This window comes from Antedon mediterranea, chromosome 2, assembly GCF_964355755.1.
Source record: "Antedon mediterranea chromosome 2, ecAntMedi1.1, whole genome shotgun sequence".
In the NCBI taxonomy this organism is placed as follows: domain Eukaryota; kingdom Metazoa; phylum Echinodermata; class Crinoidea; order Comatulida; family Antedonidae; genus Antedon; species Antedon mediterranea.
The window spans coordinates 9,889,735-9,908,292 of NC_092671.1; the positions used below are offsets into that span (position 1 = coordinate 9,889,735).

General features: G+C 31.7%; 1 protein-coding gene across 3 annotated transcripts in view; it reads right to left on the reverse strand.

Annotated features, from left to right (window-relative positions):
- Positions 1-18,558, reverse strand: part of LOC140040337 (uncharacterized) — a 59,102-nt gene that overhangs the window by 26,404 nt on the left and 14,140 nt on the right. For all 3 annotated transcript variants that reach the window (XM_072086200.1, XM_072086199.1, XM_072086201.1), the window contains 3 exons: positions 13,884-14,034; positions 12,342-12,500; positions 4,725-4,806 (listed from right to left, as the gene is read on the reverse strand). In XM_072086200.1, coding sequence (XP_071942301.1) covers positions 4,725-4,806; positions 12,342-12,500; positions 13,884-14,034 — 392 coding nt within the window. The remainder of the gene's footprint in view (positions 1-4,724; positions 4,807-12,341; positions 12,501-13,883; positions 14,035-18,558) is intronic.

Sequence of the window (18,558 nt, forward strand, 5' to 3'; positions counted from 1 at the left end):
ATTATATGATACAATTTTGGAAGTTAGATATACGTACGAATTACAATGTTAACCAATAAATTAAATGCTAATTTCTTAATACAAAAACTACTGTATTATTGTTATTATTATTATTATTATAATTAATTAACAAAACATTTATTTAATCAAAATAATTAATTTTAGAAATTATTAAAATTGTTTATTAAAACTGTAGTGATTGCTAGCGTCATCGAATAATCATCACATTATTATAATATCAAGCTAATTAGCATTAAACACCAACAACTCAGATCAACAATATGTTCATAACACCTGTAAACTCACACGCGTGGTTAATAACTCATTATGTAAATTACTGATCACTGTCCAGCACGACAAATAAATGAAAAGAACAAGATATCATGATTGCCGTTGAGAATATTATGAGCCAAAAATAGCTTGGCTATTTTTAATGTTATAAGGAGAGAGAAAGAATAAAGATTTCACTTTATTTGTAATAGTAGTTTTTATTATAAATCAATATTTGTTATACTTCCTCCTAACACCAAAACAAAACCTCAAGCAAATAATTAAAACATAATCACACTTTAAAAAACTTCTTGCCTTAGGTTATAATTATACATTTTTAGAATCTTCAACATCTACTTTCAATTATAAAATCGGTTGCAAGATAATTGTTAGGTTTGAGACATAGAGACTGGTTCTGGTCTAAGCTATGGAATATATACCCAGCATTTCTTACATTGTGCATACCAATTATCGTAGCCCTTATTTTTCTCATTTTAATCTCAATTGCAAAAAAAATCCCTGCATTGCATTAGTGGTTTTTTCAAGTTGGTTTTAATAGCATTTTGGTAAATTTTTTTTATAGACATTGATTTAAGTTATCTTTATGTTTGAATAATGCTCTCCAGATAGTGATGTAGAATTTTATGGCAACATAAATCCTTTTCAAAGAAAACCAGCAAAATACATCATAAATTATTTGAAAGTTGTTTCAGACATGTCCTACAACATCATTATCATTATTCTTTTTTTTTTTTGTATTTAAATACAAATTGAACAATTTATAAATAATGATTTTCATTTCACAATTAACGAAGATTTATGTTTGAAAGAAAAAGACATCACTAAATGCAATTTAGTGTTAATAAAAACATTCTTAAAGCTGAAAACTTTCGCTTTCTTTAATAAATTGCTTTATTCACTGCACTGGTTTACATGACATGACAAAAAACCTTCATACATACAATACAATCTACTGTATGACTAGCCTATTCTACAAGTGTTCCACAAATGATGGATAAACCAGGTTAACAATACCCCAGCAATCTTATGAATCAACCATCTTGACAACTATTGTCTACGTTAGACTTAAGTAGTTGTAGCAAAACATTGATATACGCGCATAAATTAAATACAAATGAGAACATGTTGTCTGACAGACAGTTGACTTAGAGAAATAAAAAAGACCAACTAATAATTGCAAGGATACTTAACGTTGACTGTGATTTCCGACTATTAAACCCATTTGAATTGGGTAACCAATAATTTGAATTATAATAAATAACGAAGGAATTACTATCAATATCAAAAATGTTGTTGTACGACCAATGTGTGTTTAAACACTGGTTCTTGTCAAATCACCAAAGTTAACCACGCTGGGCCAGGTTGTGTTCATATATGAGAGACTGCATAGGAATCGCATCGGATGATGTACACTAAGAGAGTATGTCGTATAGTGTGTCGGAAGTTGGGCTTCTAATCGCGAGCTCATCGCACTACATGTGTCCTAATAGGCAAGACACTTTACTGTACTTACATTTGTCACTCTCCACCCAGAGATTTTGGTTAGGTCAAAGCACTACCTGCGCTGATTTACTGGCTGCAACATTATGGAAGTATGTTTAAATACGCGTTTGATAAGAATAACCGGGGTTAATAATATGAAAAGGTTTGTGAGACATCCCTTTCTGGCCTTCCATTTTGTATAACTATCTATCTACTATTTTGTATGCTACATTTCAAAATAATGTAACAACTATAAGTATCAATAAATATGTCTATCATAAATTCAGTAGGGAATTATTAGCAAATAAACATTAGATGCACATTATTACCGAAAATCATAAAACTATGTCATTGGGCATAAACATAATTATAAATATGTAAACAACAGATGGAGAAAATGCATTAAAAGCTCATTACATAGACCAATTGCAGACAATAAAGTGTACAAATACGTAATGATTTGCAATAAAATTAGGTGGAAGATGAGGTGGTGGTTGGGTAATACTCAAATAAAAAAATTTAAGTACAAAAACAAAACAATTTCCTGAATTTATTATTGATCAGTTCTTGGTAAAATAAAATACAAAGATTTAAGTGCAAGTACGATTGTCCTGAATTTATTAATGATCCTTTGGGTACAAGTTCAGATAAAAATTTAGAGTGGAGATGGTTATAGGTTGGTGACTTAAGCCTTAGAAATGTTTTCTCTTGGTACAGAAGAACTTGATTGAAATGTTCTTTCAATTAAAAATGTTGAGACAGTTCATTTTTTTTCTGGGTATTTTGGTTTATAATATAAAATGTACCTGAACATCAAATCCAAATATATAGGACCATTCATTAATCTAGCCGATTCGTTTTTTGTTAATTTCTTTTTCATACTAGGCAACACCGTTTTCCCCGGGAGACAATCTTCTATTACTTTTTTTTAAATAGTGTACCAAGTTCTTTCTATGTACAAAGGATCAATGACTTTATGTTCCAACCGAAGGATGAGGAAATTACAGCAAGTATACATAAGCAATTCCCAATTAAGTTTACAAAGATGAAGATGGTTGATATAATTAAAGTTAAAAAAAACCTCTATAGGCAAATAATCTGTCTCAATAAACCAATCAAAATCACGATAATTTAATCCCAAATTGAATACTGAAACTCAGTGCTATCATGCAATAACACATGACAATTGAGAATTTAAAACTATTAATAGTAACATATAACCAACAGCAGCTATAATTAAATGTTGTATGTTAAATGCTAACTGCTATCTTTGTTTTAAAGTAGACCAAATAATCTTTACATTTTGGCTTCTTTATAGTTAATTCAAAAACAATTTAAGAGAGAAAACCTAGATTCTTACAGCGAACAGTTAATTTAGTACAAACTTGTAGTAGAAGCATATTGAGGCTTTGTTCCAATTTCTTCTTGTTTAAATGAAATATTGTTATATGTCAACATCATAAAAACAAAAAGGGAAAATTAATTTGATGCACTGTAATATTTTGAGTTTCAAAGCCATTCATTTGTGATTTGTTATCAATTTTTGTGATTTTGTTATCAATTTTTTTTGCATATTCTGTCTTATCAATTTGGGCATCTTCCGTCTCATCAATTTTATGCATCTTCCATTTTGAAAAAATTACCAACTTTTCAAAATATTATCAATTTTGCATGACTAATGATTGATTAATAATGGGTAATTTCAGGGTGCTAATTTTATTGTCTAGAAAATAGTTTTGCAGCTGAACAATACATACGTCATTGTACATTAAGTTTAATATTTAAAATGACCTAAGGTCAGAAATTGGAAGTAATGACGTTGGAAAGAAACGAGAAGAATTGAGAGCATTCACTAGACCTACTTTAAAACACCTGCTTGGGTAATCTACAATTTATTACTTTTACAATCAAATATAGGTTTACTGAGGCTCATCCAACAATCATTCAGGGGGTTACGACAACGATGAAATGGTTCCCAAAATAGCCCCTGTATCAGGAGGAGGGGTGGGGAGAGGTTACAGTCTATATGATAGGACAGTGATTAATTTACTATTGGTAATCCTTGGCCACATATGCCAAAAAACATTAATTAAAGGGGTAAAATTATAGACCAGTAAAACCCTAGTGAAAGCAGATGGTAGTTCATTCTTTTAACAGGAAAATGTTACCTTAGTAGGGGTGTCCTACAGTAATAAAGTGGTTCTACTATAACTTTACTGTAAATTGAGGTAAAAACATGTTTTTCAAGGCCCAAATAGGTTGAAACGGTAACATTTCAGTATGCTGAATCTAGGCATATTTGTTTTATCTATCTTTCATTGTCTGCCAAAGGCAAGCTATACAATCACTGTAGCAATAATAATAAATGTAAATATCAAACAATAAATGTATGAGTGGTTTTATAATTGGATTTTGAGATTGATTATTTTAGTTTGGCCAAGTGAAATTAAATGAGACAATCAATTTTAGCCCAATTTCTATAACCAATTGTAATAAGACATCTCTGCATGCAGTAACATTTCAAACAACTTTTGAAAAAGGTTGAACGTACGATTCTACACTATCAAACAAATATGTGATTTGGACATTATGATGTTACTACCATATTTGGGCATATCACTACCATATTTGGTCACATCACACTTTTTTTTGTCAAACTAGTTTGATAGTGTTCTAACAACATTTGAGAAAAATGTGAACGTACATTTTTAGACAATCTAGAATAAATTTAGTTTTTAAACGAAAATAGAAGCGTTAACAGTTTATTACAACACTGATTAGGTAGCATGCAAAAATATACCGCATGACATCATGGGGATTTGGTGTTGCATAGTAAAATAAAGGAATCCTATTGGGGCTTGGGTTCACTTCTCAATCTATAATTGTCGCGTTAGGAGTTAAGTTGAATCATGTGTGCTAAAATAAAAAAAATGTTATTTTGATGTTCATACCTTGAAAAGTAGTACTCTAATTGAACTTGAAGTTGTTTGCGTAAATCCCCATCCTTAGGAGATCCTTCTCGGTTCATATCATCTGAAAAAGAAAGTAAAAAATCATGAATATCGATAAAAATTGCAAGAATGTACTCATAAACAGAATGTCATTCATATACTGTAAGAATGGTTTTTTTTCAAAGTAAAATAATAACTACGAGTTGTTCATCACAAGACCCTGGATATCAATGTTACTTGTTAGCGAGTTTTTGCCAAGTTTTTAACATTTTATGAGGCACTAAAGGGGATATGATTATTATATTTAGAATATTGATTTTTAAATCAATAGAACATGGCATAGGTACAAGCCAATTTGCTATACAGCAGAACATCTTGAGACACCCATATAAAGCTCTGTCTACACTATCAAAGTGTGATATGTGCTCAAATATGATAGTAATAATAATATGCCCAAATATGGTAGTGACATGCTTAAATATATGATGAGTGATGTCCATATTATGGGCACATCATATTTTCTTGACACGTAGAGTTTGATAGTGTAGACAGAGGCTTAAGGTGGCACATAATATTATAATGATAGTTATTATAGGTTTAAAATATTTCGATGAGTGGTTGATAAATGAAATCTGAAACAAACTACTCTTTCTAATTTTACAAATTTCACAATCAAACAGGAATACAACAAAACATTGCAATTAGTATCTAGTATAGTCAGTATTTAATATTTATAACTATTGTAATTAATTGAATGAGATTCAATTCTGAGTTTATAAATTATATTGATTGAAAGAACTGTCTGGTTGGTAGAGTGGTTAGGGTAGTAGTAGCCTAGATTTCATGAACTGATCTACTTCCCATTCACACGGCCAACATTTCCATACAATCTTACCTTTGAAAAGCACAAGAAGACAAATAAATGTCATTTTTAGCACTTTTGTAATTTCACAACAATGGAAAACGTTTGTTATGAAATACAAAGCAACCCACCGTTTCATAACACCAAAGCATCATCAATTTTTATTACCAGAAGAACTTGAGACTTATGCTAAAAAGTGATCTCTTTGGCTCTAATTAACAAAGAAACTATCATTATCTGTTTATTAGATGAGAAAATGTATACAAGATATGAATAATAAGAAGAGGTTTAAGTAGTTGGTTGTAAGTATGATGAAAGAGGAACGTCAGGTATACAGAAAAAATTATGCTACTTTATGATAAAATACATCTACAAAAGAAATCAGTCATACTGAGATAATTATTAATTCATTTGCTATTTACTAACTTATACTCTACTCTTTAATATTTTATCAACATAAAATTAACATAAAGTACTGTTACATCCAAGCACAGTAGATAAACGGTTGCCTAGTAATTCCAAGGCTTTGTGTTCGAATCATCTTAACATCCCTCCCAAAATGTTGTTTATATTTAGGTTGATTGTGCTTAGAAAAGCTAGAACTGAAATGATTTCATGTGTTACTATACAATTCAACTCGTAGACAATGAACTAAAAATAACTAACATTATCATCATTCTGTTGAAACTAAATATTTGTAATTACGCATAGTCTTAAAGTAGTAACAATCAACCATTTTAATTTCACAAGTACAGAATTAACAACAAAAAAAGAATTGTAATTAGATAAATGTCAAACGAGAGTAGATAATTTGTAATAAGACCTTAATGTGATTCCATAGTTGCTGAAACATTACACATCATATGAACACAGTGTACAATCGAATAGGACAGGATTAGAACGTATCCGATAACTGTTAATGCATTTGGGACATGAATGCTGTTTCTGACGCAGGTTTTAGCAAAGCAACACGTAAACACTACGTAATACTAAACACTGCTTCATTTACCATCATAATACAGACTACATATCTCGTTTATTACATTGTCGTCATCATCTATCCCGTGTCATTAAATCGCTAGGTTAGCTAGCTACATAAAATGGTGAATTGATATCTATCCTCAGGCCCAAGAGATCACCTAGAATACTACCGTTGCATTTATTATAGTGCTTTTTATCAATTATAGCATATAGTTACTCTCCAGTAGCTACAGTATCTTACAACCAGCGAATACTTGACAATTTTTAAAAAATGCATTTTAAATTGAAAAATATTGTAATTAAAATGCACTGCCTTTTCAATGTCTGTTTGTATCTTGATCAGTCTGCTGGTTTTAGAACGCACCAACACATTGAACGGCGCCACCGCATATAAGAAGGTGTACATTCAAAATAAATAATATATAATTATGTTTATATTTAGCATTAATCTTGTTTTATAGTTTCAGTCTATTGCTTGACTAGAGAAGGTGCCACAGCTAGGAAAGCATAACAATCATGATTATGTTATTTACAAAACATTTACAGCATGGATTATGAAATTATTCTCAAGATTTAATCAAACAAATTTGAAATTGTTTGACCAGAAAAGTAGATAAAAATCGAGCATTGTCTTGTATTAAATTTAAATTAAAATGTTTATTAACAGAATCTGAATTTAAAACTAATTCAATTTGATGATTTGTATAAACATAAAAGATTTTAAATATAAAAATCTAAGGTAGAAAAAATGGAATATTGCATTCAATTTAATCACAAAAGAAATTTAATATATTTGTCTATAAATAAATAATTAAAAAATGTTTATCATGGGATTTGATTGATAATGTATAAATTAATAAACATTAAAGCATTTTTAAATTTTTTAGTTTTAAATGGAAACAAATATTGTAATTGTCAACATGTGTATTAATTTTCATTATAATATGCATTAAAACGGAATAGCAAATAGATAAAAGAATAAGAAAATTTCATGAAATTATTTACTAAATAATATTCACAATCACATACAAAAATTCTATGAATTAAATACGACAATTTTCCTATCCAGAGATTATTTTTTAAACATCAATTTGCAAGATAATTGATATTACAATTGCATCTGCCATACACTCAGTTAGTATGTGAATGAGATCCCACTCAGTATCTGCGTAAAACGTGTACTGACGCAAGCTGAAGACAAAAATAGATGGTTGACATACGGTTGAGTACATTCAATAGTTACTATGGTATTTGTGATTTTCATTCCAGAATTTGACAACTTATTATAGCGATCGTTTTAACTTTATCCTTTTTAACACCCCTCGAGAATGTTCATTTATAATGCTATTAACTAACACAGTATATTTTAAATATTTGTTTGAAAGTCTAATTTATTATAATCTGGGATTAATTAAGAAATAATAAATTATGATACAGTAGAGAAAATATACAGAATCAACTAAGAGTAAGACAGTTATGCATTTATTAAGATTATACTATAGCAACATAAATTATTATTACTTGTTTAAGTATTCATTATGTGTACATTTTAATAATAATAAATATCAAATATTATTTATTACATTCTATGCTGTTCTGCATTAACATGTACAAATTATCCAAGCATTAATATAACTTTTCATTGAGGTTATACACATTTTCTGAGCGCGCAAGACCACCATATAATGCCAGCAACTGGATAATGATAATGGCCTGCATGACTTTTTTATTGTCAAGGCAAACTACTGTAACTTTATTTTTTCAATTTTAATGTTATATGTGTGTACAGAGAAACAATAACAACAAACAAAGGCATGGACCTATATACTGTAGATCCATTGTCAAGGTATGTAATACTGCAATATAACATAAGATGGAGAGATGCAAATATGTATGAATATCCATGTAATTGATATTCTTCCTAAATATTCTTCTGTCAGAAATATTTCTCAAATAAAGCAATGAGGAGCAATGGTTGTTGTTTTGCTTGGCCTCTATATGCAAGATTCAATTCAGAAAGTATTATATTTGGTGGTAACTAGTACTAGCATCTTGTCAGATTATTGAGTTGAATAATGCATAAAAAACATTTTGATCAATGCTAGTTAACAACTGCGTAACCCTAAAACTGAATAACTCTTAACTTATCGGTCAAACAACACCAACTGTTTGATGAATGACATGTTTTTAAAGTTGCGTAACATTAGTCTAACAGTCTATTTCGTGGAATTCGGCCACTAGAAGCACTTGGCTAATCATTCTGGAATATTTCAAGTTATTTTTCGCTAAAAAGGTAATCTACTTCTCTATTGTACTTTAATGGACATTCGTTTATTATATGAAATTCCCCAATAATAAATTATATAATATATCAATTTCTTTTATATTTTAATATGTTAAATTTTGATAAGTTTTTGTTTTATATTTATTTATTTAAAAATATATACAAATTTAAGTTAAATTGGTAAAAGGTGAATGTCACTTGGGTTAAAAATGAATTACCTTATCCTTGATTGTACCACATAAATAAATACAATTATCAAATATAAATAATATATCAATATTATTATATACTGTATATATTTATAATAAATATTATATATACCGTAGTTCCTCGGGTATAATCCCACCTCGAGTATAATCCCACCCCCGACTTTACGATTACCTTCGCACGCAAGCATATCCCCGGGCAAAGTCCCAGTGTATAATTTATCATTAGGACAGAGGTAGGCCTAGCTAGCTAGGCCGATTTTTTTAAAAGAAATTCTCACCAAAAAATAGAGTCATTTCTCTGAATTCGGCTGACTTAAAACTCATCAAACATTGGCCATCGTAAAGTTGAATACAACCTTAATATCATCGCCCCGATCTTCGCGTTCTGCACATCATGCATTCGCCGCACACTCGCTCGCCGTGTACATACACTGCATGCCTTGTTTACACTACTGCATGCTCGATTACCATAAAATAAACACCGCCCTCTATACCGACAGGAGCAGTACTGTAGTTCGTGTCACATGCAACAACATGCGATTTGCACAGAGCTCGAGCGTGGGGAATCGGGAGGAGAGACGGAGAACTCGTATGAGTTATGTCGATATTATTTAGGAAGCCAGCCCCAGATCACATTTTAGGGTATTTCTTAAGTAGAAATCTGGAAGAAAATCTATACAGTAGGCATAGACCAATTAGGCTGCCTAGGCCTAGATGACCTGGCAGTCTAATGTCTAGGCCTACATTGGAATATAGCTTTAGATAGCCTAAATGTTGTCATTTTCAGTTCATGCACCGGGAAATCCCCGGGTATAGTCCCACCTCCCAAATTCGGGCAAATTTTACGTACAAGGGGGGTGGGATTATACCCGAGGAACTACGGTATATGTATTAGCTTACAAAGAAACAGTTCGCAACAGCCTACGAGAGTGAGACAAAACACAAAGCCGAAACATATGTTTTCTGCAGCATTTTATATAATTATTTATTATTAAATTGTACAAAGGTACATTTAAATTTTAATAACTGTAAATATAAATAAATTATACCAAGTATCATTTATTGTTTAGAAGTAATGACACTGATTGTATTACCACCCTTTGTAATTTGTACAGTAATATCACTAAAATATATATTTAGTTAAAAATACAGTTAGCAATAAATAACATTTTTGGTATTTTAAGGTTGTGTGTGATATTATCGGCCTTGTGTTTTGTCTCGCTCTCGTAGGTTGTTGCGAAAGTGTTTAGTTAAAAATACATAATTATATTATATATTGGGTCTGAAATCTTAATAGCTAAAGGAAATGGGTAATAATGATGAATAAGTCTTAAATACTGTATGTGGGAAGTGGATTATGAAGTAACAGTTAAAACACAATGATGATTTTAGTTACATCATTGAATCAATAGTTTAATTTATTTTTTTAAACATGTTAATTAAAAAAAATAACCAAATAAAATTTGTATTCTAAAAATAGGTATGTAACAAGACGAACCATGTTACGAATTTAAGAATTCAAATGGGTACTTAACAGTAAATAAATAATAAAAGTACCATCAATTATTCATGGTACATTGTGGACCCCCTTGTATATAGGCAGAGGAGCAGGCTTAATATAATTTGTGTTTATTAAGATTCATTCACATTTTTGATATTATTATTATAATATGTGTGGGTTTAACTCGGTATTGTGACAACTAAGCATGAACTACGAAGGTCAACTTACAGCAGTATAAGAATCATAATCAATATTCATTATAAATATTTTGAATAAAAAAGCACTTTGCATTTGAAGAACATAGCACACACCCACACAACCTAGCCATGGGTAGTTGTGAAATGTCATCACACACAACCTTAAAATACCATATTGATTAGATAATGTTGAAAATGATGATAGTAATACAGGTAAAGATAATAATATAGTGGTGACAGATAATTGCACTGATGGTAGTCCAGGCACCCACTGACCAATAGCAAAGTTGCCATAAAACTTGTTTGTATCGACGAAAAATGGCTGCTTTATCCATTTTGCCGATGAGATACTCACAACATAGATCATCATTTTGGTGAAAAAGCATAAAATCAGGGGGGAAAATGCCACTTGCCGATGGTTTAGTGCCTTACTTTGTTCGTTTATCAAATAAATAATTAAAGCTCAATTTGTTGGTCTTTTTTAACCAGGACGGTTTCTGTGTTATTTTTTCTGTATATGAGGTAGATAGGCCTACTGTACAGAGGAAAGCATGAAATGGCTGGATGATGAAATAAACATCTGAATTATCGCAAAAACAGCGATTACACAGTCAGTTTAATCATGCGCTCTGGAGTTGGAGAGAGGCATCACTATTTATCATAATAATGTATTAAATCCTTCGTAACTGTTTTTATTGGTTTTTACTTGTGACAGGCAAAATCTGTATACCAATCATTACTGATCCAACAACCAGCAATCCTATGATAGTATACTTAATACTGAAGTGCTGTCTAAGTTTTAAGACAAGTACCCAGAAAAAGACAGAATGATTAATATGGGTCGCTTCACAGTAGTAACTCGCATCAAAATTTATAGTAAGCTGTCAGTTGGAAAATAATTACATTTTTAATTGCAATCGTTTATCTGAACCCACCTTCCATTTTTTTTTATATCAAAAGGATAACTTTTGTAAATTTATTGATGTCTGAATAAATTCTATGAATAAAATTGTCGTTTAGAGTTTGAGAATTATCTTGTCTTCAATTACATGGTGTACTTAAGTAAACCATATATTCAGTAGATTTAATGTATGGTAATGATACGGCCTTAATATATGCACGGTATACAATGACAGTTGATAATACTATTGATACTATAGGCTACAAATATTATATTCCATCCCGAAAGATGCTTTTAAAGATAAAGTGTTCATTACAAAACTAATATGCAGGGACAATCTATATACAGTATAAGCCCCCGTTTATGTTATAATTTGCAAATTGACAATTAAACTTAAATTGCAACATCAATGTTTGAAAAACTTGTGTAATTTGTTTTACACATTTTTTATGAATTTGTATTAATTTGTTTAAAAAATAATGTGTTATAGATTCATAATTGCCTGGTGGCAAAATCTGAAAAATGCAGTCTAAACAAAAACAAATGATTAGTCGATATGGTTGATTCCATTTCTAGGAGGGGTGTCTATATTAGAGGCTCAAGATTGTATGGATTATTTTTAAATTATCATGTCTTGAAATTTGATGGAAACACAAAAAATGACTAGTATTGATGCACTTACCTGAACCTACACTGCCATTATGGAGAAAGGAATACTCGGTATGGTTGATTCCATTTGGAAGAGCTGGTGTCTGTACCGGAGACTCTGGATTTGATGGATATCCCATGCTACCACTAGTACTTGAATACTGGCTGTTATTACCATTTATAAGATACGGTACTATAAAGACAAATTTTGTTTATTAATTTAATCAATCACTATCAATTCTCATTATTAACATTAAAGTAAATGATATCTAAATCTATTTTGCATGGCAAATACCTTGTCAGCTAATAGAGTGGATTTATCAATCAGTATGGCTACTGACCATATGGAATTGCAGTCTCTTTAAAGCCTTACAAAGAGTAGTTACAATAAAATATACAAATGTAAATTGCCTAATTTAAATGCACTGATCATAGCAGAAAATGACCTTTGAACTTCCCTGGGGCAATACAAAAATCCAGTAATTTACTAATTATTGTCAACGTACATATTAGTATAAATCGCACTTACTGTACAAGCATCTATCTTTTTTTCTCAACAATTCATTTTTAAAATATTAAGATATTTCTCCTTAATAGAAGGCTTGTTGGACAAAATTTGATCATTTACTATCAAGATTACTTTACACGGTTAGCTTCCAAGACTACCCACATTCCAAAATTTAATCAGCATACCTGGGTATCTCTATATTAATTTCACATAACGTACTGTATTGGATTTTTTTATAGTTCTTAAGTTAACTTAAAAGCCTTGTGTAATAACAAACTCGTCGAGTCATAAATGTGCTAGTTTATTTTGCACCTGAGGGACATAATATAGCAACAATTACTATTGTACTTTGTTTTATGGGTTCCTTCAAAATAATTTTTTTTTTACTAGTCTTGTGAACGATTGGTTGCGAACATATATGCCTATTTCGTTGTTGTGTTTAACAAACAGAGTTAATGAATAAATCATCAGCATTTTCCAGACAGCCATACCATTACAGATTAAAAATTTATAAAATTATAGCTTCATGACCTACCTATTCACACTGACTAGTCAAACTACAGTGAGTTCTTGCACTTCAGATACAAGTAGCTCTATATGTTAGTGGTGTGAATGGCAAAAATAAATAACACAGGTGCTTATACCAATCACCTGTCTGTCACATGGCCATAACAGTATGTATCAACACATTACTGAAAACATGTTGTTAGAATAACATGTTCTTAGGGAGTTTCCCATATCACATATTGGCAATACAGTAGGTGTTTAAATTATTAAACACCATTGCAAGACTATAAATCTCACATTTGTTAGACTAGCCATCTCAATAAAATCATGTACTACAATATTGTATAAATATCAACTGCAATCTTGGACTATTAAAAAGCTTTCCAAACTGGCAACATGACACAACATGAAACCAACCGCAAATTTAACTCGGCGCATGCAGAATATTATATACGAGGGAAGCAACAGCGTTCCGATCGAGTGATTGCCGGCATCTCCTGTTTTGAAAACTTTTTTCTAATTGTCCGCACAGAAGAGATCAATTAAATATATAACTATTACCTTTACTATTCATTGCTACCTGTGATGGTGCAGTACCTGAATCCCTATTGTCATGATCTACCAGCTCAAAGTTGTCGTTTGCGTCTGGGGTCACAGACCTCTTGGGTACCGGGAATGCCTTAGCATTAGGATTGAGCGTTGTCGATGCAACCTGCAAAACAATACGACAGGAAATATTTACTTTGTTAGTAGAAAGAGAAATAACTTCACATACAGAAGAATACCTCTTTTGGAACACTCCTATTCAATGGGCATCCCAATAAGGAGAAATATGTTTATTGTCTATAAGGACCAAAAGGACAGTGTCCCCATATTAAAGGTTCTACTGTACTAAACCACATTAATAAGGAAACATCCAATATTTATTTTCGCAATTATTTACATACAACCTGTCCTATTGGTATATAAGTACCCTAGGCGTTGTTTTCTGTTCTTCTGATGATGAGAATAGTTTCTTGACACATGTCACATTTTAAGGCAGTTTGCCTATTCATTATGCCTCGCTATAGTTATTTTAACTGTACAACAAAACAAATCAAAATATTGGTCCCACTTAACCGATGAATAATTTTAGAGCCTGGGATTTCTTTCTTTATTAAACAGCTGAATGAGTGGTATTAGTTTTAAAATTACCTAAATGATTGTAGTAATTGAGTATACCCAGATCAATAATATAAACGTTTTTTTTTTTTTAAATCACGATACTGTAGGTTAAAAAATTATTTCATTTGCTTTTATTTCAGAATTTTATGCACAAACGAATGTTAATCATTCATATCAAAATATATTCTATTAAGAAATTCTAGTATGTTTAGTAGGATTCAGTCAAGTATGTTAATCATCAGCAAGCTTTAATGGTGTATAGCAGAAATGAGTAATTGTTGACAAGACAATAAGAATTCAATTTAATAGATATTTTCGCTAACGCAATCAATCATCAACATCAAGTTAGTGGGTCTATTCTCTCAGATTATCCTTCAAAGACGTCATGGGACAGGAAAGTAAGACTAGATATTTTATGCACAGTTTTTTATGACCACATAATAATGCATTTGTGTTCTCTAAACAGCCATTTAATATGTGTGCGGTGCAATACTATCTAATACTACTACAGTATATGATACATTTTGCAGCTGACCTTTTCATTTTAACCTTTAGTCAGGTCTTAGCGAAACAGAAGTGTTGTTTTTCTAGTTCATGATAAATCTAGCCTCTGCTATTCAATATCACTTAAAACCTACTCATAGCTTTAATGATTTCGCCAATATGCTACATAAATCTACATAAATCTATACGTATATATATACTGATATCATATAATATTAATCAATTTAATCTAAAAAAATCCTATTCATTTTTATTCATTACATGACTGAACTAACAAAATATACAGCAAACTGTGATATGAATAACTGAATAAGCAAACATGCGGTTTCATCATTTTTATTTTAAAATTTGTTTATTCATAAATCATAGTAAATTGCATGACGGGTTCCTGTACAAATGTGGTTTAGTTTCAATTTATTATTATTACCGTACTGACTCGGGTATAAGCCCACCCCCCTTGAACATGAAATCACGTCAAGTTTGGGGGTTGGGCTTATACCCGAGGATCCAAAAATGCAGATCGTCAAAAACAGCACATGTACACTGTGTATTCCACCATGCGAGCGAGCGCCCTCACGTGTACGACGTTGCCTCTACTAAATACACGAGGTGTACAGTACCGGACAGAATTATTGCAGATTTTGAACGCATTCAACGCATTGTTAAAGTGTTGACAATGCGTTGAAACTGCGTTGTCCGTTGGCGTTGAAAGTGTTGAGTTCGTTGAACTGTTTATTCAACCAACACAATGTGTTGCGTTGAGTTTGCGTTGAAATAACAATCGTATGTTATTTACAGATTGCCAGTGTGTATTAGTAGTAGTAGTAATAGTATAAAATACAGTATTACAAATAATGAAGAAAACAAACATAATGTGTATTTTTCCGCGGAAACTAATAATAAATTACACAAGGCTAGGCCTACTACTAACGTCGTAACGAGTAGGCCTGTGTGTATATGAGCTACGTCTGCCCTCGCATCTACAGTAGCGGTCATGTCCTCAATTACTGTGTGCCTACCGTATATTAAAACTGGAGTAGTAAATACCCATGTTAAGGCGGCGGTGAATCATGGAGGTTAGGCCACATCGTAATTAATTATTTCCAAACTAAAAACTTCGCAGTACTACATTTCTCAATTGATTGTAAAAACTACGTAGCCTATGCCAGTCGTGTGGAAGGCAACAATACACCAACATAATTTTACGATCTTTGGTCGTGTCTTTTTCACGCATGCTTTTCGTGACGTACAGTATGGGGGAACGAACTGATCGTCGAAAGGTGAAGAGTTCATTCATTATGAAATAACGCGTAATTGCAAGAAAAAATCGTTTAGTTTTATTATCCCTAAAATTATCATATATTATATTATAAATTAATTAATTAATTATTGTGACGCCTAATGTAACCCATGCAGAGAAAAGCGTTAAATAGAATAACCAAGAAATAGGAATGACTAATCTGATGCAAGACAATAAGGCAATGTTAGGCGTTTTCTTTAAAATCAAAACCTTATTGTTCCTTATAATAACACAATTGTATGAATGGGATGGGAGTTTTTGCGAAAGATTTTTGTGGACACATTCGAAAGAAATTTCATGATGAAAACACCTTGCACTACTAGATCCAGAATTATACGTTTACGCGACCGTGGTAACACTGTCAAACAGATACAGGAAACGCTCAACGATGATGGCATAAAGGTACACGACACAACGATTCGGCGAATTTTGGAACGATTCAATAGCAATTCGACGATTGCCGATAAAGCTCGCACTGGCCGGCCCAGTAAATTTAGAGACGAACACTTGGCAATTATAAACAATGAAATGGATGCCAACTCAGAATTGAATTCAAGTAAGTTGCGGGATATATTGGAAGAGAAAACAGGCTGTACATTTTCAGACAGATCCGTAAGACGACGACGTAGGAGACTGGGATGGGTTTGCGAAGGTGCAAGATATTGCCAATTAATAAGAGTAAAGAATCGGATTGATCGATTTGATTTCGCAGTGAAATGTATACGAAATGCCGAACAGTTCAAACGTGTTATCTTTACAGACGAATGTACAATTGAACTTGATAATCACGCTAGAATTACATTTAGGAAGCTGCATGAACAACCGAAATTGAAACCTAGGGCCAAACATCCAACAAAAGTACATGTATGGGCGGGAATTTCTACAGAGGGAGCGACGCCAATAATCATATTCGACGGGATAATGCGGAAAGAATTTTATGTGGACACGATTTTAGATCAAGTATTACGTCCGTATGTTTCAGCTAAGTTCACAGATAACAAATTCCGTTTCATGCAGGACAACGATCCCAAACATACTTCGCGTTACGCTGCCGATTATTTCACAAGAGAGAACATATATTGGTGGAAAACCCCGGCGGAGTCACCAGACCTTAATCCCATCGAGCTTGTGTGGCATCAACTTAAAGATTTTTTACGAAAGGTAATTCAATTCATCTTTTATTGGTCTAATTCTCATAATGTAAGTAAAAATCGGTGTTCATACACTGCAGTTTAAAAACAATGTTTAAAACATTTTAATTGTCTACGAAATTGTTTATAATTATTCTGTATAACGTAATTTTACGATTGTATTTTATAGGAATGGAAACCGATGGTGAAGGCTGAACTGGTTGCAGGCATCAATCAGTTTTGGAAAACAAAGATGAACCGTAAACTGTGCAGGAAATATGTATCCCATCTGAGAATCGTCGTACCTGCTGTTATTAGATGCAAGGGACACGCGACGGGTTACTAGTGCCGATTTATTTCGAGTCTCATTTATCTCGCGTTTTTAATATTGTGTTTAGTTTAACGAATGTAATATATAATGTTTAGTTGCCATTTATCTCTGGAAATTACGCTTAGTTAAGTTTTATGCTGTACATATTTACTGTGGTATGATCCATATTTTAATGTGTACTGTATTATTAAATTCCTTATTTCAATCATGCTATTATATATATTATATATTAAAGTATACAACAAAAAGCCAAACTATAATTGCAATTGATTTTATTTATTTATATATCAAAGACCTAGAAAACAAACGAAAGGAATAAAAACAAAAAGCCAAACTATAATTGCAATTGATTTTATTTATTTATATATCAAAGACATAGAAAACTATAATTACAATTTAATTTTATTTATAAATCAAAGACATAGAAAACAAACGAAAGCAATAAAAACAAAGGCTAACAATGGCAAAGAATAAAAAATAGTACAATTTAAATACATTACAATTACAATATAAGTTAAATCTAGGCCTACTCTCGTTGGTGTCTCTGTTTAAATTTAATTTGTCTACGTGCTGAATCAATTGACTTAAGGCATTCTTTCCATCTAATATCAATTTCTGCAACAGGGGCAGGCGCTAGGTTAAACACTTCAGTCTTAATGTAGTCCAGTCTAGTCGCGTCGAGTCGAGCAGCGCCGTTTCGTCCTGACGTATTGCAATTGCGTCTTTCTTCTTCAGTAAAGAAGTATTCAGTCAATAGTCGTGCCATCTTTAGTCGGTCGTCAGTAAAGCTAAGTAGTCGTCGTCGTA